This window comes from Gymnogyps californianus, chromosome 4, assembly GCF_018139145.2.
Source record: "Gymnogyps californianus isolate 813 chromosome 4, ASM1813914v2, whole genome shotgun sequence".
In the NCBI taxonomy this organism is placed as follows: domain Eukaryota; kingdom Metazoa; phylum Chordata; class Aves; order Accipitriformes; family Cathartidae; genus Gymnogyps; species Gymnogyps californianus.
The window spans coordinates 81511902-81536364 of NC_059474.1; the positions used below are offsets into that span (position 1 = coordinate 81511902).

The 24463-nt window shown below is 39.0% G+C and overlaps 1 protein-coding gene across 15 annotated transcripts in view; it reads left to right on the forward strand.

Moving 5' to 3' along the window:
* CAMK2D (calcium/calmodulin dependent protein kinase II delta) overlaps positions 1-19438 on the forward strand; it is a 158100-nt gene extending 138662 nt beyond the window's left edge. For 10 of the 15 annotated variants that reach the window (XM_050896377.1, XM_050896388.1, XM_050896382.1 and 7 more), the window contains 3 exons: positions 10242-10317; positions 11033-11127; positions 12350-12582. In XM_050896377.1, the coding sequence (XP_050752334.1) occupies positions 10242-10317; positions 11033-11127; positions 12350-12582 (404 nt within the window). Of the gene's footprint in view, positions 1-219; positions 304-10241; positions 10318-11032; positions 11128-12349; positions 12583-16800; positions 16851-17392 lie in introns of those variants that run through there. The other 5 variants (XM_050896387.1, XM_050896380.1, XM_050896381.1 and 2 more) reach the window with 2 other exon arrangements.
* The last annotated feature ends 5025 nt before the right edge of the window (positions 19439-24463 follow it).

Genomic DNA, 24463 nt, shown 5'->3' on the forward strand with positions numbered 1-24463 from the left:
TACTTGACCCTCATACAGCTCTCACAAAGGAGGGTGACATGGAGAGGTTATGTTCCACCCACCACTCCTCCTCTTCCATTGCTTCTTCATCTCACTGGTCACCACCCTTGCCGTGCCCCAGCGGCCGCTCCTGCTGCCAGTGCCTGCTGAGGATTCTGATCACACTCTACCTCTTCATCTTTGTTTGTTCATATGTTGTGTTTCTTTCCATCAATTCAGCGGGCAAGTCCACGAAAAATGCAAACTCAGAGAGTCATTCGCTCGAGTCTGAGCTCTCCCACTCCACTCCTTCCTCTGTACTCTGTAAGTTGAGAGACTCATCTGTTCAGATGATCTCTTCTGTCTCTCCTTCTCTTCCCTCCCCATCATCCGACAGTAGCACAAAAAAGGTCAATACTGTGATCTGTCTGATCTAGGAGTGACCTTTTCTTAGGGTTTACGAAAGTATGGAGTATATTTTTTTAGATATTTATTTCTTGGCCAGGTTTTATTAATTGTAAAAATATTATCATCAGCTGTAACAGCAGTACAAATAGGTATGTGTTTCAGAAAGATGTATCTTGCAGAGGTAATCTTTGCAGTAGTTTTCAACTTAGAGATAGATTTCACTCTCACCTCTGGCTTGGATCCTGCATAGGGTCTCCGGATTAATTACCTGTTACGTTTATGTATGTCAAGTTACCTTCTTTAGCATCACCATTGATAAACCAACCTTAAAGCTGCTCTGACAGCTAGCTTGCAACATTGATTCGTGACAACTGAAAAGTTTCATGCTTTGCTTAGGAGGAGATCTGTGATGATTAGTGACCAATTAACTGTAAAGGAAATCCTAAGGGTGAGGAGACTATGTTTGAGCAGTCTAAATAGGAGAGGAAAAAGGCATTGTGTTAGTAGCTTGTATACTGGTAGAACATAAAAGGCCTGGGTAGATGCATTTCTTGTTTATAAATTAACTCAGAAATTCTTTAGAATGGAGGGACCTTGGGAGTTGAAACGGGGAATGACTTCCAAGGAATGTAGGTTCTGCTTGCTGGATCCTGATCCTCCATCCTGTGTGTGTTAGGGTAGTTGCACTGGCACTAAGAATGGGCATTTGCACTAGTAAAGGTGAGATCCAGAGGGGCCCTTGGAAGCACAGGCTGTGTGTAATTGGCCGGAACCTTATTTTAAATTTGAGTGGAATTTGTGGTCAGTGCAACTAATGCAGGTGAGAGGGTAATCAGTCCCCGAGCTGATGGGCTGTCTCCGGTCATGACTGTTGACAGGTAATGTTGAAAGAGTAGCTTCATTCCGAGGGAGGAGCAGGTTAGTATATATCAATACATAGATGACTATATGTCAAACTAGAACTACAAATACTGACAGCGCAAACTGCACAGAACCTTAAAGAAGAGAGGAATTAATAGGAAAGACATGGACCTGTATAATATTCAAAGCTAACGCATCAGTAACACATGCCGTAAGGCTTTTATTCCATCCACAGTATATATCCCCAGAAAATCTGTTATGTACCCAGTGTTTTCAGATTTGACTGCTAGCAGCCTCACACTTCCTGCTTCATTGGGTAGTTAGTAGTGCTAAGACGACTGTTAATGTTTAAATGTAGATGTTCATTACTAATTTTGTTACGAAATTTAGGAACAGACGCACCTCGGGTAATACCACTGTCCTTGAATAAAGTAGATTATTTTAGTTTCCCTGAAAGAGTGTGGTGCAGAAATGGCATAGTATGTATATACAGTGCCATTTTGAGAAAGTGAACAAGCTTGTATTTATTCTGTTCATTCTGTGACTTCAGAAACAAGCACACTTCTTTGCCACTTTGTTCCACAAAATAAAGTTATCAAAAGTCCTATTAAAAAGTGCAGGTAGAATTCAGTTTAAGGAATGCAACAACGATCAAAGTAAACAATGGTCTGCTATGAGGCAGGAAAAGTATTAGGTGAAACTATTCTGGTAAAGCTACTTGGTGGAGACATGATGGTACTACTACATCTGGTAGTTAGCCTACCAACTCAGTTTTGTTTAAATGATTTACAGATTAGAAATTTAGAATTTGCCAAAACACTAGTAGGCAAAACAGCAGAAGTTAACCTAGTCTCTGAATATGCACCAGACTTGCTTGTATTTTTGTATTCTGATGCTCAAAATAACTTCATCCCAATAATGGCAATATTTAATTTTGTTCAATAACTAAGTTTAGTGACCAAAGAAACTGTAAAGTCCCCATAACCTCACCTGTCCTCAACTTAGTTTTAAAAATGTGCAATTCTGGTGTAATATGATTTTAGAAATGGCCGTGATATGCTGTGTTTTCTGTAGCTGTGCATTTAATAGGAATCAGCAGTCCTGTGGCCTGAGAAAATTCAGAAAACCAAAAGTAGTTATTGTCTACCAAGAATAGGATTAATTCAAGTACAAGTAAAAAGAACTTAAGTGCTGAGAGAAGACATTATTAGGAACATGATAAGCTATTAGGGTAAAAACTGCTGGTGTGGCTAACGGAAGATGTGTTTGTGCTAACATCACTTGGAAGTGGAGTTTTGTTGGGATAGCTCTAACGATCTGTTTCAGAATACTGATACAGGTTATAGAGGTCTCTGCAATATTACTATAAAGAGGCTACTGGAGTTGTGTACATTTGGCAGATTTACATTCACCAGAAAAAAGATAACTGCTACAAAGAGCTATAGTAATGAATAATTTTCACTAGCAGTGAGCAATGTTGAAAAATCAGTGAAAGTTAATACTGCTGAGACTTTTTTGGTAAACTACAATGGAGTTACTGGGTGTCCTGGTTTCGGCTGGGATAGAGTTAATTTTGTTCTTAGTAGCTGGTACAGGGCTGTGTTTTGGACTTAGTGTGAGAATAACATTGATAACACGCTGATGTTTTAGTTGTTGCTAAGGAGTGCTTATCCTAAGTTGGGGACTTTTCAGTTTCCCATGCTCTGCCAGCAAGGAGGTGTACAAGAAGCTGGGAGGGAGCACGGCCAGGACAGCTGACCCGAACTAGCCAAAGGGATATTCCATACCATAGAACGTCATGCCCAGTATATAAACTGGGGGGAGTTGGCCAGGAGAGGTGGATCGCTGCTCGGGCATCAGTCAGCGGGTGGTGAGCAATTGCATTGTGCATCACTTGTCTTTTCTTAGGTTTTATTTATCTTTTTTTTGTTATATTCCTTTTCATTACAATTACTACTATTATTATATTTTTATTATTACTAGTTAGTATTATATTTTACTGTAGCTATTAAACTGCTCTGATCTCAACCCATGAGTTTTACTTTTTTTTTTTTCCCTGATCGTCCTCCCCATCCCACTGGTGCGGGGGCGGGGGGGGCTGTGTGGTGCTTAGTTGCTGACTGGGGTTAAACCACGACACTGGGCTTGCCAGAGACCATGATATAGGCTCAAGTGATTATGATTTTTAAATTACATCACAGGAGAATTCAAGTCAGTGTTTTCAAAGAGCAAATTTGAGAATTTAGAAGAAAAAAATTATACAGTGAAGTCAGACTACAAAGTTTAGGATGGGAGGTGGTGGTCAGAGGCACGTGACTTTGTCAGAAGTCTGGGAAGTGAGAAGGGCTCCAAAGATGAGCTGGATGAATACCCGTACCTGACAGCTATTTCGTGACAGCACAGCAGTAAGAAGGTGGGAACCAAAATAGTCTACAGTGTTAGCTCTGTGTAGTATGAAACTGAGTTCACTCTCTGTTGTTAAATAGCAATTATTATAATTATCAATATACATTGTAATTATAAACAAGAAAAATACTAATTTCTTAGCTGGTAAACTTGATAGGTTTTAATCTGCTGTCACAGCCATGGGAAAAAGATGATGTAAATGTGGCATGTTGAGAAAAGACGAGTTGAGGAAGGATTATCATATAGTTAAAGTAAGTCCTGAAGAATAAAACAGCTCCATTCCAGCCCTAGGTGCTTGAGGTATTGAGGAATATGTTTTTAAAGGTAGCGCAGTTTTCCTATGACTAAAATTGGCAAATGCCACATTTCTTAGAATTATTGTTTGAGGATTATTATTGTTGTTGTTATCATTATCTCAGCACATCTCATTGCTTTTTAAAGCTTATTTAAAAGGAAAGAGATGTAGAATTGAGGGTTATCATTGATTTTCCATTGTAAAACACTAGTGGACAACGAGAAGATTTCTCTGAATCGGTAGAGTGATTAGGTAGGAGCACAGTTTAAATAAAACTGCATAGCGGCAAAGCTTGTTAATGTCTCGGTTATTAAGACTTCAAACATAATTTCTTGAGACAGCAGCCAGATTCCATGATTAATGTAACATGTTGAGAAACCATAGTGCAGTATCTTGTAAGTGCAGTGACCATGATACAGCTTTGTTCTGAGACTGTAGGTGATTTGTCATTAAAAAATAAACATTTGCCAACATTTGCCGCACAGTATAAATATTAGTATAATTGTATGGTAGCTCCAAGGAGAGAGCATCTTTAGAAATAATTAATTTCATATAAATAAAAGGAAACTATGTAGGGCATATGACAAACTGCTTAACGTCACATTATGATAAAGGTTTAAACAGGAGATGCATTCATTTTGTTTGATCTTTTTTGTCAGTATAGAGTAGAAAAGTGCTGAGATAATTTTTCAGATACTTGCCTACTTATCTAATGAATTAAATTTTTTTTGTTAGGCAGGTAGTAGGCTTACAGGTTTTCAGAAGGGTGAAAGACAATCGATAGCCTAAAAAAAATCCTGCAAACCGTCCACCCATATCATAATTTGATGAATCAGAGTGAGTCTTTGGAATCAGCAGGCGCTAAGAAAGAGATTTACATGTAAGATGACAACTCAGATGTCTTAGTTCATATCAAAGTTTAAGGTTAAGCGGTGGGGTGGGAGATAAGCTCTGATCTTATGTACACTAAATTTTGATCACCTTCTTGAATGAGAAGTCCCCTGGAGCATGCCTTGTCATCTGAGGGTCTAGGTACTTTTTATGTAGATCTGAGATTCAATCAGTCATTTATTCATGCAGCACCTTCTTTTATTTTCTTCACAGAAATTACTTCCTTGGAATATTTGTGGAATAAATTAGAGATTATTACAAATTAAATAAATTTGTAAGAGAAACTGTCAGCAGAGAATTTTCAAATATTGGTGTGAAGAGAATGGTTTTGAAAAACATTTTGTGACATTTGCTGCATTCCCTTGCTTCTGGGGTAGCAGTCCATGCTGTAAAGTTGAATGACATCTGGTACATCCACATAGCCAGAGTTCATTATACAACACAGGATAAAATTTCTAGTCTCTTCCTCTTTCTTTTCAAACTTTGGTTATTTTCAGAGTACAGAAATAACATTAGTGGCTATATGCTTTCCATCTAATTGCTATTTGTTGGGACAACATTCAGATTAGAAATAAAGCTAGGTTCCCCCATACTGTGCCATTCAGTTTTAGCAGACCAATGTCACCTTCATGAGGACTGTACTGTTCTAAAATGATAGCACAATGGGTAGGATTTGTCTCCCCAGATTTAGACATCCTCCACAATGTAGATATCTATATTTGAGCTAGTTGTCTAGACTCCCTTTAGTCAACACAAATAGGTCAGATGAGTCACACTTGTCTTAAATATCTATTTTAGGATATGATGAATCGTGCCCTCAGAGTACTTATTTCTCTCCATTGACTGTAAGGGAGGGGAGTTGAGAGAACAAACTCACTTGTCTGTACTTATTGTATTTCTGTCATTTATCAGACAAACTCTTACCTGACATAAGACTAGATGTAGTCCTTGCATTCTGAACATGTGATGATATTTTAAAGGGAGAGCATAAGACAGCCGTAATACACATAGCTCATAAGAAACTGTGCGTTTTAATTCAGTCCGATCATCTCATCGCACTGTGAGAGAACATACGGATCTCTGGCCAGCTTTAACCACAGCTGAAGTACATTATTTAGAAAGTTCTTACTGCACATCAAATAAAAAGTTTAGTAGCATAAAATTGCCACTGTACATCAAACAGCGTAATTCTCCTAGAATTCAATACAAGCAAAGTTTATTATTGGATCAAAAAAAAAAAAAATCAAATGAAAATGGTGATTGTAAGTGACAGTTATCTGGCAGATGGGAACTGACCAGATGCCTTTTCCCTAATGCCTTGTGTGTTCACTTGTTGTCCTTGTGTAGTTTGTAATGTGTGTTTAGATGGAAAAAGAAATTGGATGTTTGGAAGAGCGTATGTCATGTAGAGTCCATCAAATTTATAATGAAAATTTGGTAATTTTCTTACCACTTTAATAAGCACCAATTATTTCTGTGAGATGTTGTCTGCAATAGCAGGACCTTGTTCCTACCAATATCCATTTCACCTTAGTTCATCTTCAGTGCCCTCCCTATTTCTTCCTTTGCGCTAAGGAAGAGCGCAAGTATTTGACTTAATTTGACATTGCCACCAAGTCATGGCTGCATTTTCCTTCTCGCTGCTTTCCAGTCTACTTCCAATTTTCTGCTTGTTGTATTCCAGTTCTTCCCTATCTCCTTTCTCTTCCTTCCTCCCAGGCTAAACCTCTGCTTCCTAGACAATGTATTTATAGGCTGAAATACTTTTGGTCTATATTTGTACTCTGTCTCCCTGCACCCACACGCATACCTACACAGAAAGTATAAAATGCTAAGATAAAAAAGATCCCCAAAAACAATCAATAGGAGGTTTGTATAAAATCACAGTGGCTACTGAGGTTTTTAATTATTCTTTGATATCTGATGTTACTGAATATTTCATACTGCCTTGTTCTTGACCGTCTTTTTCTCGTAATGTTCGCTCTTGCTCTCAAATGAGTAAGGGCTGAGAACGAGGTGGGAGTTTGCACACAGGATAACTAATTTCTGGAACTCCAACTTCTAAATTATGTGCCACCTCTGTCTTTGGCTCTTAGTCACTTTCTGCCAATGAGATTGCATATCAGATCACTAAATAGGAAGAAATCTAATTTTCTGTTATGTGTGTAATTATTTGTGTGTTGCTGAAATGGAAGAGTAGTGTAGTTGCTTTCATATACAGTTTCATGTGGTGCTTGTAATTTTGTAGAAAAACTGAGAAATGAGTTGGAAGGCAGATGATTTGGCAACATCTTTGTTCCTGACAGTCCACATTGTGAACTGCAAAGTCTTTCCGCAAGTACTGGAAGAACTGATGCTAGTGCTGGAGTTGGACGGTGATTGATTTGAGCCAGTGATACTGCCTTAATCTCCTTTACTTACTTTGCTGGCCTGTAGAGCTTCCTCATGGGTGTGTTTTATATTCCATGGACAGGTCAGCAGACACAGCTCTACTAGATGTTAGTACTGCCCAGAGAAACTTTGCTGGAACCGTCTTCTGTAGTATGAGGTGGCTCCTATCAGAAAGCTTCATGAAAACATGTGTTCCACTGCAAATTCATTTTGGAAGAAAAAACAGGAAAAAGAACAATTTGGCAATACGGTTCAATTTCTCCCTTCTGGGGTTGATGTTGAATTATAACTTGTAATGTAGTACAACATCAAAGGTATGATTGAAGTGTAACATTTTGACTGACCCAAACCAATTTTTTTAAATGTATGTTAGCAAAAATTTCCATTCTCATTCAGATTGAAATCAAGTCTCAAAATCTCCAAGATTCACAGAAACTTCTGTCATTCACATTCCTTTAACTCATACTGTTGAAGGCACGAACAGATGCCAATGAGTCAGGTTACCATCCAACTAAATTGAGCTGTTGCACACCATTCCTTCAAAACAAAACATCTTAATAAGCCCCTGGGCTTGGATCACAGCATGTTGTGTAATAGAATATATTCAGATATTCACTGTTGTTTGCTGTTCCCTGTCAGAGTATGTATAACATGTAAGTTAACTGTGGGCTTCTCATGGTAAAACTTTGAAAAGAAATGACTGAAGAAGGGAATATTGCCAATTGTCTCTAGCCAAGTGAAAGTAAAATTACGTGTCCGTGTGGTTTTATGTCTCTTGCATGTGGAAACTACAGTACCTTTGTAGACATTTTCATTGCTTACATTAACAGTTATCCAATAACATGATCTCATGATTTTGTAGCAGCTCATCAGAGATTTTTACCTCATTTTCCACTGTCTGATTTAATAGTCTGTAATTTCCTAGTCTCTGATTGGAATGTGTTACCACGTTATTTAATCAAATCCGTTAGTTTAGTTATATGTATATGAGATGTAGCATGCAAAACTTGTGATTTCCTCACTGCATGAGGTCTGCATATTCTGGATTTCTTTTTGCCAGCCTTTTCTAACACTGCACCATTGTTTCTTACTCGACCATCCTACCACTTGGCTTGTGCTGACAATGCCATACAACGTCCACAGTTTGGTCTATGTTGTTTAAACATATGAAAATGGAGCCATTGCTGATCTGCAGTCAAAACATCTCTGCATTAAAATTCTTTGTTCTTTCCACAATCTTTGTGAAAAATAAAGCAATTGATACTTGAAATATTCTTACCCATCATACTATCTAGTAGTCCAGAGCTACTCACAGAAAGCCTTGCTAGACCTTTATATCCACTTTTTTCTCCATCACTTCTTTCCTTGCTGGTTTCTTTTTGGTGCTTTTTATCTGAATATATTAGGTGTGCACTTACTAAAAGAGATGGTGGACCATAAAAGAAATTGAAAGATTGTTTAACACCATGATACCAGTACTTTGCACTTCAGCATTGGAGACTTACATTCCGCCTATGCTCCCCAACATTTTCTTTTTGAAGAAGAATGTGAGCTCTCTCAGTACTTTGATTTTAACATTCCAAGCATATTTGTGTGTGTGTGTGTGTGTGTGTGTGTTAATAGTCTAGTCCACGTGTAGGAGTGTGCAGGAGAATTACAACTGTTGCTTGCACAAGAGAGCTACTACAGCCAGGTTGCTTGCATGTCTTTTTATTTCAAGCTTGGTCTTCTGAATTGATTTTCTGAGGTTTAATAAGGAGCTGAATGTAAGTTAAATCCTTGCAAATGTACTGGTAAAATCTCTCTCCCTTACCCGTTCAGCATTAAACCCACAAAAATCTGTATTTGAGATCAGTGCCACTCTGGTTGGACTTCATTGGTATAGGGTTGAACTTTACCAAATAAGAAACGTACAGCACAAAAATATAAACGTCTGTTCCTCAAAAAACAAGTTTTTAAAAGTAGAACTCAGTTTTCAAATTAAGTCAGTAAGATTTTCCATCTTGATAAAGTCTCTTAAACTTTGCCCTCCTAGAGTAACTGGTATTAGTAATAACCATACCACTGTGCAGGAATTTGTTTAGTCTGCAAAGTTTTAGTGTAACTCCTATCAACATTAACAAATCCTGAACTGTGAGCTTATTTCTTGACTGATAGATAAAGGAGAAACTGTTTCATGTACTTTTGCCTTTGAAGCATATGCAAACACTGCTTGAGTTTGAATATTCTTCCTAGAAATACATATTCTGCTTGTTGGTTTTGATATATTATTTGTCTGTTACTATTTAGCATTTATTAGTAGTAGTAAATGTACTGCAATATCACCGAATGATCTAATTGAGGTTTGTTGCAATATAGATGCGTTAAGCATTTTACAAGCAAAAGATGGGCACAATCGCCGAAGTCAGAGCTGACACACACTGTGTTGTAATTAGACCTATGTGGATGTGTATGCATTATATGTAATCTGTGAGCTTTGCACCAGATGATCTAGATTATAGGCTTAGGGCCTAAATTCCTCTTTACTTAAATGTACACATTTGGCCAAAGTGAACACCAGGTGTTACAAAGATTCCTGAAAATCGGCATTAGACACTTAAATGGTAAAGGCCCCATGTGTATATGAAACATTAGAGCATCGCTTGTAAAACAGTAATCAGTTTCCTTTAATTTGAATTTAAGAGTTGGGGTTTGGTTTTGGTTTTGTTTTGCTTTTTAAACAGCAGAACCTTCAGTGAAGGAAAGAAGATTAGAAGCATGAAAAGAAAGTGGATTGATCTTGATATGCGTTTAATTTCCTCATGAATACAGGAGTACACTGAACCCAAAACAGTGTAAAGCAGCAATATAATATCGTGTCCTTTGGTCATAGAAAAGGAAGAAAAACGGCCGTTGCGCCAGCTGAGGAATGACAGAATACCTTTGTTACGGCTGTTCTTCTGACAGCCTTTCTGCTGTCACCTTCCACTTTGCCTTCCATTTTAAGAGTTGTATTTGTATCTCTCTCTAGCTCGTAAGCAGGAGATTATCAAGGTTACTGAGCAGCTGATTGAAGCTATCAACAATGGGGACTTTGAAGCTTACACGTAAGTTTCTCATTTCGGAGGGAGTGAGGAGAGTTGATGTATTTGACACTGTATATGTAAATATGCATATTTATATATGAGAGTGTGTGTGTTTGTATTTCTGTATTGTTGAAGTTCATTCTCAGATGCTCCCAAGAAACACAAGACATGTTCATTGCTGCTTTGCCTTGGCTTTACAGGAGCCTGGTTGCCAATTTTGGAGGAGCTGCTAGTGTAAATCCAATGTACTACTCTGCCAAGACAGGATCATAATCCTGATGCAAAATATGCAGAGATCTATCTTGGTGTACGAAAGTAAAGTCATGTTTGTGATTTAGAATCCAGAAAACACAGTAGAAGCCTCTTTTAACAGAAATTTTTTATTGTGTGTAGAGATTGATATTAGCTAGAATCCCATGTGTACTTCAGAGTCACAAGTAAAAATTCCTACTTGTAATACCATTGACTTGTGGGGCCTTCTTTGGCAGGTTTTTTTTTGGTCAAAAGATGATTTATATGAAATCCAGTCCACCTAAAGTAAGCCGCCAAATTTACTAATTTAGGTGAAACCAGAACTCCATTACTTCTCCCCATTTAAGTTCTGTTCTTTTCCAGTGTGATGGCACAGGTAAGTAACATGTCCGATGGGAATGAAGGAAACATTTAAAAAGTAATCTCTCCCAAATTGTGTTACATAACTGCATGTGTTTCTTACAGAACTTCCTTTTTTCCACAGAAAAATCTGTGATCCAGGCCTTACATCTTTTGAACCTGAAGCTTTGGGTAATCTAGTAGAAGGGATGGACTTTCACCGGTTTTACTTTGAAAATGGTAAACATTCCTTTTTCATCTCTGTGAATCTTCATCTGTTCCTTGTGATTGTGTTTCTCTGGTCTAATTAGCATTTTGGTTTGGGAGTTAATTGATTTGGGCAGGGGAAGGGAGTTCTGCTATATGTTTTTCTGTCTGTTTCTGCTGCGCTCATTCACACATCATAGGGCACCTTGGATAGCGGAGGAAAGTTTCAGGTATTTGGAAAGAGAAAGTCAAGATGTATAAAAGAAAAAACAACCAAACCATAGATAAGTAATTCTCGTACATTTTTTTTCTATTGGGGGAAAAGAGAAAATCATGCTGTGAGTATACTTAAAAGAAAGGTCACTAAATCGTGTGATTACAGTCATTGCAACTAACAGTCAGCACTTCCAGTGAGTATGTGATGTATGGGGGAGGACATTGTAGTCACTCAGTCTGTGCTGCTGAGGATCTGATCAGCTGTCTTTTTTGTATTGGGGTGGGGTGGGTGTATATACGAAAACATCAATATATACATACATATGTTACAATCATGTCAGCTATAAGAAAGAAAAATTACCCATAGAGTGGATTTAATAAAGTTTTGGAGGATCATGTAATGTAGGTAACCGTTTTAGAGCAGACTTGACTCAAAAGGAAGTAAAATATTGTAAATGAAGATATCCGCTTATCCAGTAATTTCTGAGAAATGTATGAGCATAAAATGGGATTATCGTATTCCTAAATTCTCTCCCATCTCCAAAACAGCATTTTCCATATTTTTCCTTAAAATGTTTCCTTTCATTACTGCTGCTTTTTAGTTTTCATAGATATCAACACTTAATAAAATATGTCACAAGAGCGAGTTAAAAGCTGAATTATTTTAACTGAAAATATTAAGTACAAATGTCATTAGACATTAGACACAGCAGTGAGACTGAAGTATTGGGAAAATGCAATTGGTAAACTCAAGATGGTGGCCCCACTTTATTTAATCCATGTATGTAGATGGATTAAATAATATGTACTATTAAACATTTGATTGGTTTCCTTATAGGAAAGGGGAAAACATTGCTGTGACTGTGCTCATTTCTACGATGTACTTGAGCTAGTTGTCAGTCGTGATTATCAGTAAACAATAATTATTACTTTGTATCTGCTAAGCTTGAGATTTTTGTTTTGTGAAATGGGGCGAGATGAGTTATTTTGGCTTACATAGAGAAAATTTATCCTCTGTCTGTGTGTGTTTGTTTCCTAGCTTTATCCAAAAGTAATAAGCCAATCCACACCATTATCCTCAATCCTCATGTCCACCTCGTGGGTGACGATGCTGCTTGCATTGCATATATACGGCTCACCCAGTACATGGATGGAAGTGGGATGCCAAAGACTATGCAGTCAGAGGAAACGCGGGTCTGGCACCGTCGTGATGGGAAATGGCAGAATGTTCATTTTCACCGTTCAGGGTCACCAACAGTACCTATCAAGTAAGAAACAATTCAGACCACAAACTTAAACTGTGTAAGTCAGACCAGATAGACTAATAGCTGCTCTTGGCCTTAAAAACTATGAAACCGTCCTCTTGATAGTGTGATTTCTTGTGATCACTTATGCAGTGTGTATTATATTCAGTAGTGTGCATATAGTATTGGTGCAAATATTTTTAAAGTAATGCTTCTTTTGTTGTTGTTTTCAACTGTGATGCCCACTGATCCAGCTCAGTCCCTGAACTGACAGCTTAAAGAGCGGAAGAATGTTTTATTGTAGATAAGGCTTGATACAAGTCACACAAAATAGGATTGGAAAACCTGAAATAGAGTTTCAGGAAAACCTGAAAAAATAGAAAGCAATAGGATACATGGAGCTGTTAGAGCTGACTGGAAGGTTTCAAGGAAAAAAGTATCACTGTTCTGAAAAACTGAAGTTTGAGTAATATTTGTTGTGATTTCCAGCCACCTCTACTTACTCAGGCCTAGTTATGTTCCCTGCAAGTTGATTTTGAACCAGTTTATGTATTTACTTTGTAAATTAAGTCATAGAAGTACCTGTCGAATTCTTACCTCTTTTCCCACACTCTCTTTGCTTAACTGCTGAATAGTCACTGTCTGATAGTTCTGACATCTATGTGGGTAAGCCTCAGATCTCTCCCGTCATCATTTTTCTCTTTTGTTCATTCGGGCATCTCTGCATGCCCTCTCATACCCTCGGAGTCGTGCCACGACTCAACGTGCGCAAACCTGAATTCCTTGAGCCAGATTTTCAGCAGTGTAAATTGTAGCACGCTCCTAGTTGCAATAACAAGATAAAGAGTCACGGCTTCTTCAAGAGGTTCTGTTCAAGTCCTTTGCTTTTCTTCTGCTTGCAGCCTTCGCTAATGCTGCTCTGTCCCTCAGAACCCGACCTCACTGACTTCTCGCTTAGGTTAGGCTGTTTCCAAATTAGGCAGCACTGGTATAGGCCTTGGTTTGCTCAGGTGCAAGCCCTCTGTATAGGATGTAATTACGTTTGTGTGAGGTGTCTTAATGTGGATAGTGGCTGAATTTCGTGACGTGGATGATAAAGAGCTTAGATTTCATCCTTCAAACTTCATCGTGTCCCATATTTTACTTCTTGCAACACTATTCTCCCATATGAAATAATACTTGATCAAGTAAGGAGCATGATAGAATGAAGTGTTAAACTTCAGTGGGGATGAATTTTTAATTTTTTTTTTTTATTTAGGAAAAAAGTAATCTATTACCTAGTGATAACTATTGTATTTTAGTTAGAAATGTGAAACCAATGGGAGCAGGAACCATGTCATCCTTTGTTTTTCACATTCCAGCTGCACTGCTGGTGTTTAAACAGATAATATTGAGAGAGTAGTTACCTTTTCTTGAAATGCAGTGTTAGTAGATTTTTTATGTTTTCATAAAGGAATATTTTGTGAGGGATCTGGCCTGGGTATGTGTAGAGCCAGGAAGCATAAGTGAAACAGGTTCACCTGTCCCAGTGCACCCTGGACAGTAAGTGTTTATAGCAGAATGACATGAATTGGACTGGAGAATCATTTAATCTTTTGCTTTGGGGGGTTTTTTTCCCCCCTCTGTTTTTTGAGAAGGGGTTGCGGGGGGGAGGTCAATTTCTCTCTTAAGTTAACCGTATTTATCGGAAACAATCCTAAAGAGAAAAGGTAATTTATGACACTCAGACAGCAAAACCAGAAGGCAACAAAATAGCCATCATATTACTATTTTCATGGAAGATTATGGAATTGGCCCAATAATTCCTGTAATAATTCTTTCAGTAATACTTTATAGAGATACACTGAATACCTTCTGCAGCTTCTTCTTTTTGAGGTACAGTGTTGTAACAGGAGCCTCAATACTTAGTTCACGTAACATGTACGTGTGTGATGGGCTGCTGTGTGCTGTGACACGTACTGCTCCTATGAACACTCGCCAGAGGTAGTTTCTCTGGAATATAAAGGGCATGCACTAGCTGCCACAGAGCAACTCCTGGCCCTTCAGACTGCACATCTCAAGAGAACGCAGTCGTATGTACAGGTCTGAGATTTGCCCCTCAGAAGCAGTGCCAGTATTTAGGACTTGTGTAAGGTCAGTTCTTTACAGTTGCTCATGCTCTCTAATAAAGATAAGGATTTCTGGGACTGCTAAGGATGGAAGGAGAAGCTGAGAGGTAATTCTTTTGAGGCTGCGGGGTTGTGTCTGTCAGTGGGTGTTCCGAGCCTATGGGGTCAGACAGAGGAGATTTCAGGATTGTGAGAGGGTATCCAAGCTGAAAAGGTCACAGAGGAGGAGTAGCGGCTCAAAGCCTTAGAGCATGGCTAAGGCTTAAGGAGAGAAGCTCTGAGATTGCAATATAGCCCTAGATATGTAGCCCCTATGTAGCACTGGCAACAATATCACATAAATCCCTTACCGAACCCTCATCTTGAATTCAGAGGGTTTTTTTGGACTTGCTCATATCACTGTTCTAAAATATCATTGGTCTGATGGTCAGATACCTTACTCTCCAGTCTAAATTTTAGTCATATTCAGTGTATCCTTGATTATTCTTATTTCATTGTTGTTCTCCTGTACTGGGGATAGGTATGCAGGCATGAGCTGTTTTATATGAGGCTGATTAGATCACTTCCCACCTTCTATTTTCGCAGGGTAAATAAACAATGCTAACTTGGTTGGCTTTTTTTGGTAGGGTCACCATTTTCCTGGCTACCTTAATAGCTCTTCACGGTCTTTCTGGTTTGAGGTTTGTCTTTTCATTAGCTTGGGTTCTTCTGAAATACTGTGTACAGCTGTGGTCAGGGCTTCATTTAACTTCACGATGTCTTTCTTTTCCCTGTTGAGAATGCCACACCTGCTATGTTCTGGCATGATTTTTGCACTTTGGTCATCTACATTACATCAGCAGATCATCTAAGACAGCCACGTATTTATCCTCAACTATCATTTCCAACCAATGAGTATATAGAAACTTTTGCTGAGCGTGCAGCTTTGTACTTCCTATTATTACATGTAACATTTCCGGATTACCCAACCCTCAAGGTTATTTGGTTCTTCTTGCACAATACTCCTGTTTTCCTTTGTATTTATAGTGCCTTCCACCTAAGTGTAAGTATACTACATGAGATCAGTCCTACTGCTTGTTCTCAGGTCGTTGGCAAAGACTAGTGAGTCTCCTCTAGGCTGATAGTTCCCCTTTCAGCCCAAGCATTGTCATTTTTCTTTTAGTTATTTTACATATTCTTTCTTTAATCCCCATCTTCTCAGGTTTAACTGGTAGATTCGCATGTAGCGCCGTGCTAGAACTTGCCTTCTATAACCCATCCTGACCATCTTTTAGACTGCCTTGAACTTCACCTTTACTTTTCCCAGTGAGAGCAGCAGTGTACCAATAACTCCATTTTGGAAAACTACAGAAGAAATTCAATTAAAATATTGTTCTAGATTATCCTTCCTTTCTTTTCTTGTATTTCAAATTTATACAGTGTACAGCTATTTATTTAATTATTACCAATACACAGTATTTAATAATGGCACTTCCATAATAAAAAAGTATCTTCCGCATAATGTCTGAAGAAGAATTTCAAATCTAATAAACTTGCAAACGCAATTATAGCTGTAATCTGCTTTTGCAAATGTAGTATCCTAGATTATGTCAAATCAGTTGCTGCAAGCATAGTAGTTTATTTGTTTTCAGGACTACAGTAAGGAGTGTGCATAAATTTAAGGACAGAACTGAGCTCTTTGGTAGCTGTAGGTATATGGAAATGCTTCCTTATGGCAGATAATTTATTTGGAAAAGAATATGAGCACAAATGTATATGTAGTTTATAACTAAAAGTTATTTGTAGTTTTTGCTGCGAGTCAGACAAGACAAACTTTGGTTTCTGTCTTGTCTATTGTTTCTCTCTGAGTGATATGACTGATGGTAGGAATTTTTTCTCTGTATTCCATGTTCTTAAGAAATTGTGCTAATGTGTTTCTGCAGAACTCTGTCTGCATGTACACAGAGAGCAGACCTGCATGATACGGGCAGTGAAAGGGCTATTAGACCTAAAACTGACTCCCAAACCTAAATTCAGACCTGAGGCTCCCAGGCTTATATTCCCTCACTTATCACACCTTACACCTTCTTATACTTTTGTAAGTTAAATACCAAACAGCAGGAAGACTTAAGTAAAGAGTTTGTTCTGTGTTTGTACAGTGCCTAGCACAGCGGGATCCCAGTCATGACTTCGGCCCCTAGATGCTACGGTAATACAAATGATATTAATAAGCTGAGTTAGTTAACTACTTGCTTACACATTCCTTTTCTTTCGTTTTCTCTTTGCATATGGCTCTAGCATGTCTTGCATGTAATTGACATCTGATTCTTCCTTGTTACTTGGCTCAATTTTTGTATGAGAATCTCAGTCCGTGGCAGTGTCTGTAATGTACATGCTGAGAAAGTAAGTTAAACTCAGAGATTCACATCTGAATTCTGCCCTCCCTCCTTTAAGCAATTGGTTAAGGCACTTTGGCTTCCTGCCTCAGTTTCCTTTTTTCTTTTAACAGCTTCTCTGGCATGTTGTAAAGATGGAAAGTGTCTGAAGTGGTTTGAAAAATAAAAGAATGCTTTGCCTGAGTGTTTGGGTTGGTTTTTTTTTTCCCTTGGTTTTCTTCACAATATTGTGTTAAATGATCTTGAGAAGATTTTTTTAATAGTATTGGCTAACACTTGAGCATGTATTGTTATCTGGTGGTGATGTTACTTCAGTAATGGCAATCTGTCTTTTTTTTTTTCTCCTTCCTCCTAGCTAAAAATATCAGCGGTGCCGCTCTTGCATTTTCTGTACCCAACGCACCTGGTTGATTACCATCCTGGCCATCCCGTTCTCTTCATGCATGTTTCTGAGTGCATGAAGTTGTGAAGGTTCTTCATGTAACACATTTGTGATGCACCATGTTGCTGTATATCCCATCTGTACACTGTTAACATTTCAATGAAGGTAATGTTCCATGCAAATAGAGAATAACAAGGCATAAAAGACAAAAAATATATTTGATGGACAGCAGTAGATAGAGAATACATTTGTCACTTTCTCCATTTATGCCAAGTTTTGACAGACAACTTTAAAAACTATCCTGTTTATTAAAAAAAAAAAAGAAAAAAAAAGTACATTTTACCCTCTTTTTTTAAGAACTGTTTTTTGACTCCTCCTTTTCCCCTGAGTCCCAGGATTTTGCTTTGGTTCTGGTAGGAATGGTTAGGATTTCCGCTGGCAGCTCCATTACTGTAAAACAGATTTTTATTACAGCGTGTAGATGGACGAAATCACTGATAAATGTGGAAGTGATAATATCTTGGCTTTGTACCAGCTGAAGCCTTCTTAGTTTATTAGTCTATGTAAACTGGAAAAATCTCATCATTTGCTGGCTTAGACACTTCAGAATTAACTGTCAGTGTTCTGGTGAGCCAGCAGCTTCTTTTTTTCTTTTGAGTCTTTACCTTTGCTTTCTTACTATGCTAATTGAAAATTTCTATTGGGTGATTAAGCAAAATTAAAAATTGTAAGGAACTAAGTGATGATTGAGGGGCAGTTTTTGAGGATTAAAATGGAAGAATAGAGAAAGACAGATTTTTATTGCTTTTAGGGTGTACTGTAAATTTTTTAAGGAGGCTTTAAAAAATATAAAATTTTGGTTAAGCTATAGACCAGTTGTGTGGTTAATATACTCGAGAAATATTAGGCCTTAAAAGCTTAGTATGAAGAGTGTACTTACTTTACACTGCTGCTGTCGCTTCTCTGGAAATGTATTATGGATACACCAGTTTTCTAGTGAAACTCTAACACTTTACCACAGATTTATTTCTCCCTCCTCTTCTCCCTCAATCTGCTCTTGGTTTCTTAAAATCCTCACGCAGCGTACAGTATCAAGGACAACAATCTTTGCAGCATTACCAACTTGTTTTGGCCCCTGATCCGTTGCTGCGAACGCCTGTATGCTGTGCGGGGAATGGTCTCTGTGTCAGTTCAGAACACAAACTTTGTAACAGGGACTATTTTTGCTTCCCTTATGTTGCTGTGAAAATACATCCGTGCAAGCATTTAGGTTTATTCCCTTCCATTTTTAATAGAAAAATACAGGGATCGGTTATTTCTTTCTTTTTGTTTGTTAATTGTTCTGTTACCAGCAGGGCTAACTGTTTTCTGCAGCGCTGTATAGTGCATGATATCTCAATCAATGTCCTTTTTAGCGGTTAAAAATTTACAACTCAACAGCCTGAAGTTTTTAAAATGAGAAAGCTTCCTAATTTGTATCATTTCACCTTTCTGTGTTGATTACTGATCAAAAGCAGTTCTTAAACATCTTGATGTTGTTACTAGTGGATGTATGGTAGATGGATTTAAGCTTCTCTGATAATTACTACATGATTTTAAACAATATATATTTAAAATAAGCATCTACAATAAATGTGTTGAGCCATATTAACCTGCCAATGGGATCTGTGAAAAAAGTAATGGCCTCATTTTTTTTCTCATTAATTTCTTTACTTTTTTTTGTGAAGCGGCTATAAGTGGCATAACTGTATTTAAAATTAACAAATTAGGTGTAGGGTGTTTTTTTTATACTTCTAACATAGCATGTGGTGTTGACGTATTACTGTAGACCAAGTTTGTCTTCCACACCAAGACGTGAGGAAATTGTGATTTGTTCTCTCCACCACAATTGAATTAAACACTTCTCTTCTGTCATTTTGGAACACTGCAGTTTACCATGGGACACAGTGTACATATTTCTTGCCATAATGGTAAATGATTGATATATTTAAGGATTAATAAATTTGTGATTTCTGCTGACATTGTGCTTGTGTTTTAATTTCCCAATTAATTGTGATTTTTGCATTGGAAAATGTGTAGTGTCTGTTTGAATTAAAAAGTCAGAGAGACAGATGCAGTTTCTTAGGAGCCGAATTTGCGGTTTGAAAAGATGAGTGTTTGCTTTCGTGATTTGTCTTTTGGTTAGTTCTTAACTGCCCTTCCTGAGGACCTGATTGTACACCATTTATGCTGTACTTTGTTAATAGATTTTGCACATACCTTGTATTTATAGGTCCATATTGAGAAATGTTTTGGGTAGTTCGCACATTTCTGTAGCTGCCTTACCGTATTTCATATGCTCAGCCTGTTGTACAAGATGCTGTAAGAGCAGTTATTGTATGTTTAGCGTTGCAGACCATAAAATGCATTAAAGTCCATAAATAATTAGCATTTAAAATAATGTACTGGTTTAAAAGCTTTCGTATATGTCTGTAGTGATTTTAGGCTCTCTTATCCTATGCTGAGCCACAACTGAGAACAGTCCTTTATACCAGCAGAAAAGAAGGACCGAGGGGGCGGAGGAGAGGAGACAACTTCCAGCTTTCATGGGTCATGAAATGCAGAGCTGGATCATTTCTCTGGTTCTGTGCCAGGGGCAGCGTAGTTGCGAGCCAGACCTGTAGCAGCGGCGTTGGTGTGGCAGTGATCCAGGAGTACGGCCTGTCGAAGGAGCGAGAGCGTATTCCTGGGTTTGTGAAAATTTCAGTGCTTCCTTTTGGGTGGCATTTTGCTATGTATTTGTGAACAAAAAGAAAAATAGTTAGGAGAGACCTCAGAGGTTTGGAATGTTTTGGTAAACCCCAGAGGAAGCAAAAGTGGTTTAGTCTGTTGGGAGGTTTTATATTTTGTCATATCACTTCTACCTACTTTGTTTACTCATTTTTTCCACTAAATGCTATTCCAGAAATCAATTTGACTTCCATTTTAACTGTGCGCCTGCAGTAAGCTGTTCGACAGCAGTGAAGTTGCTACTAATTTCAGGTATGTAGAGAAGAGGAGAGATCAGTGTATAAAGCATATTGATGAGGAGGGGGGGTAGGGAGAATACATTTGCTAAATACCAGGTTGAAGATTTGGGAGAGGAGCGGGGTTTTTTGGGGGTTTGGGGTTTTTTGTTTGTTTGTTTTATTGTTGTGGATGTCCTTTTATAGCACAAATGTTTTAATATGCTGCCTCCTGGTGGCGTTTTGTAATGATGTTTTCTATTTAGGGGTGCACAAGAAGATGCTGTTTTTTCTGAGCAGAAAGGAACCCAATGCTTTCATGCATTCACTTTTTTAATGTAAGGAACACAAAATATTTCAGAGGCTGAAAATGTCCATTTGCTGGGTCTTGAATATACGCTATACACATACTTGGAGGAATCAGATTGATTCCATTTTCTAAAAATGGGCTCCCAGGACATGGTTAAGAAAATAAACATCTGTCTCCTGGAGTTGTATATTAAATCTGGAGTTCATTGTGTCGAAGATTAACTTTGCTGTTTCTTCAGTGTGCTATTAATCCTTTGTAATGTATCATCTCCTTGGACTGTGTGCTCGCAGAAAACAGAATTACTTCGTTCTTCTCAGGGATTTTCTTTTTTTCTTTCTTCTTAAATTTGTATAGTCATACTTTATACATAAGTCATCTTAAGAAAAGACTGTTAGTCAAAAAATTAACTGTCTTAGTTGGAGAATTGATCCAATTGCTTCAGGAGATTCAGCTTCTTTCTTCCTGACAGGTTATTGGTAAAATACAGACAGCTGTGGGTGAACGGGTTAAAAGTTCAGTGCTGCAAGGTCCAACTGCTGAATGTCTGGTTCCTGCAGGGAGAGCTGCTGCGGTAGAGGCCTGACACGCCTGTACAGGAGTACAGGGAGGTTTTGATCCCCATGAGAGGGGAGACTTATCTATCCCGAGGACTATCTATGCCTCGCATGAAAGGAATCCTATGTATAGCAGACTAGAAGCCTTTCCTCTCTTCTCCTCCCTCTCTTGCACAGATACCCGTGGCTGAGCAGAACAAGTTGCAGGATCTGCTTCCAAGACAGTGTGCATGTAAAATGAGGAGAACGCAGCAATTCTGCGTGCTCGTACGCTGCAGAACAGCGGCGCAAGGCTGCTTGTTTCCAGCATGTTCTTGTCCAGACTCTGAGCGCAGGCGAAAGGCACTGCAGACAGTAAGTTCGGGGAAGAGAACATTTAATCAGAGTGTGAGGGGAGGAGAATCAATGCAAAACAGACAAGCTGATAGAAAACAGGGTTTACGAGGTGAAGAGATAGGAGAGCAGTATTTCTGTATTTACAGAAATGTCGCATTTTTTCTTTAAAGATGTTGCCAGAACCCAGCTATGGGGCTGGACCATCTTACGAACTAACTGGAAATTTGGCCCATATAACCTTTTTCATCATAATGACCTCTAATTAGTTAATCAAAGTTAGATAGTTGAATGTGGCAAGTGGTTGGGACAGGGTTGCTTCCCTTAAAATAGCAAGGGCTGAGTGTCCATGGCCACAGAATATCTTCTGAAAAGTTGCATTAAATTGCAGTGTAGAATTTGTCAAGAATCTGACAGACCTCATGACAGCTAAGGGCCTAGGTCTTGTAATTACTTGCTTCTGCTATTCCCTGAACTCAGCCCATAGTGGAAGGATGCTGTCTCATGTCAGGGCAGAGGAAACAGCAGCATGTATCACTGAGTTCCCTGCTCACTGTCAGGTATTTCCCAGTGTCCTAGCAAGCTGGTACAGGAGGAGAGGGAAGCATTGGGAGAGAGTTCATGGCAAACAAAACAACCCTGAGGTGGGAAGGAAGAGACCACTCCACTGTTTCACCACTCCTTTTCCCACCCTTCTCAGGCATTCAGTGTTGGCTCTCTGAGAAGACAGCTGCCCAGGACCAAGGTGCTGACAGTCACAGATCGTTAAGTAAAACATGTAGTCAAGGGACCATATTAGCAAGCAGCCAGCCTGATAGTGGAGGTAAGAGCCCATGTTTGTGTGCCTGACAGTTCATTTTGTAAGCAAAGTTATTGCTGAACATTGGTACCTAGACAGAAGTCAAACCCTTAGTAAGGATGAAGAAGAGAGTACTCCCAAGCACGCACCTCTGTCATGTTACAGCAAACCTAAACACCTATATACCTAAACACCATATAAAACTGTTGCCGTGTCCTATGCCCTGGAGAGAGGGTAAGTACCAGAGGAAGAAGCAGGAGTTCAGCTCCAGGACTGATGGCAGGATTAAGGGTGCTTACAGTTTCAGTGAAGAAAAAGTAAGTATATTAACACATTCATGAAGGAAGATGTTCATGGACTATTGAGCTATTGCCTCCCTTGCACAAGTCATTTGGGGGGATTATCCAAGAACAAAGAAACTGCAAAGATCAGATGTCAATATTGTGTAGACATGGTGATGCTACTTCAAGTACCGGTCATAGTGCCTACTGCCCCACTTTTAGCATGTGTTATCTTCTGGTTGATGTATACGTGTGCTTCCCATGGTGATTTTCTGAATTTGTCAGCCACTACTTCAAACGCACTGTACCACAGGATTCCCAAAGAAATCCCAGCGTGCTCTGCTAAGTGATGGATCCACTGAGAGTTTATGGAGTATAAGCAAAAATGGTAGGAGCTCCAGAGGCTGGTGTAGGAAGCAGCTGATGATCTGTGCTACTGTTACTTGCAAAGTGACAGAGGATATTACAGGCAAGGAGCATCACTGTGATGGGTGTCACAGAAACTCTGCATTGCGCCTGGAGTGAAACGGATTAAAGTGAGTTTCACAAAACCCCAAGGTAAGGGCTGATAGACACAGGGTGAGATTTGGCTCTTGAGTTCTCCCTGGTGCTCCATGTATCCCTGGAAGATGCCTTCACCTTGTCTGTCACCAGTGTCATCCTGCTCTGCAAGCCTGTCCTTCCTACCCTGCGTACTCTCTTCCTTTCCTGCGATACCTTATTGACCGATCTGTCCCCACTAGTGTCCTGTTTTAACAGGATTCCCTTCTAGTGGCTCTCCTTGCACAGACTCTGTGCTATGTTGCGTTTGAGCTTTATTTCTTTTCCTTGTCAGAAAATCTCTGTCTTGAACTCAGTTTTCACCCTCTCGCGGTACATTTCCTTGTGCCCCCGTGTTTGTTTTCTGAGGCTTGTAGGTGATGCCTCCGCTTCTCAGTGCCCTGAAGCAGGGATTTGTGAACAGCAGGAGCTTGGCATGTTCTCGGCATGCTTATTTGGTTAAGTTCCTCAGGCAAAATGGGCATCTGAACATCTACTCCCTGGCCTGAGCTAGAAATTTAGCATGAGCTGAGAGCATGGCTACTCTGCGGTTCAACTCTGCTTGGCGTACACTGGAATGAAATCCTAAGTTCCTTGGACACTTCAGAAATCATGAAATGTAGGCACTGCCATAGAAGGGGTGAGAGTCATGCAGCAGTTTTACAATCAGAAGTTTGGGTGTAGCTCCTACTCCTGCTTCAGGTTCCAGAGGTATTGCTAAGGGACGTAGCTCTCATTTATTTTTCCTTGTGTAGGAATTCCTGTTAGAAGGGCTGCCTGACAGCCCATCTGGAGCAGAGCAGGTTTTCCTTGGGATGCAGTTAGTGGGCTGCCATTTCACTTTGCTGGAAGTGCCTAAATGGTGAATTCCCATTTTGTTTCGAAGGTCTGGTCTCCAGAGTCTCTGGCGTACTCAAATGTTGATGCTCACATTGCAGTATTACGTTTTTCTCCTTTTTCTCCAGGACAATGCTATTTCAAATGGTGCCTCCTCTCCCCACCCCAGATACTTTTTCCCACTTTTGATCACAGTTAAAAGCTGGGCTTTTTTAAAGAGATGGGTTTTTTAACTCAGATCATTTTACTGGTCTGGTTTTGCCAGGTTATCCGACAAGAGGTTGCATCAGCATAACAAAGAAGTTATAGAGAATAAACTTTGGGTGGGAAAAGATAGGATTCTTAAACCAGTTTTACCACTGGAGAAGATGTATATGCAATTATTTCTTAAGTAATTGAATGCAGC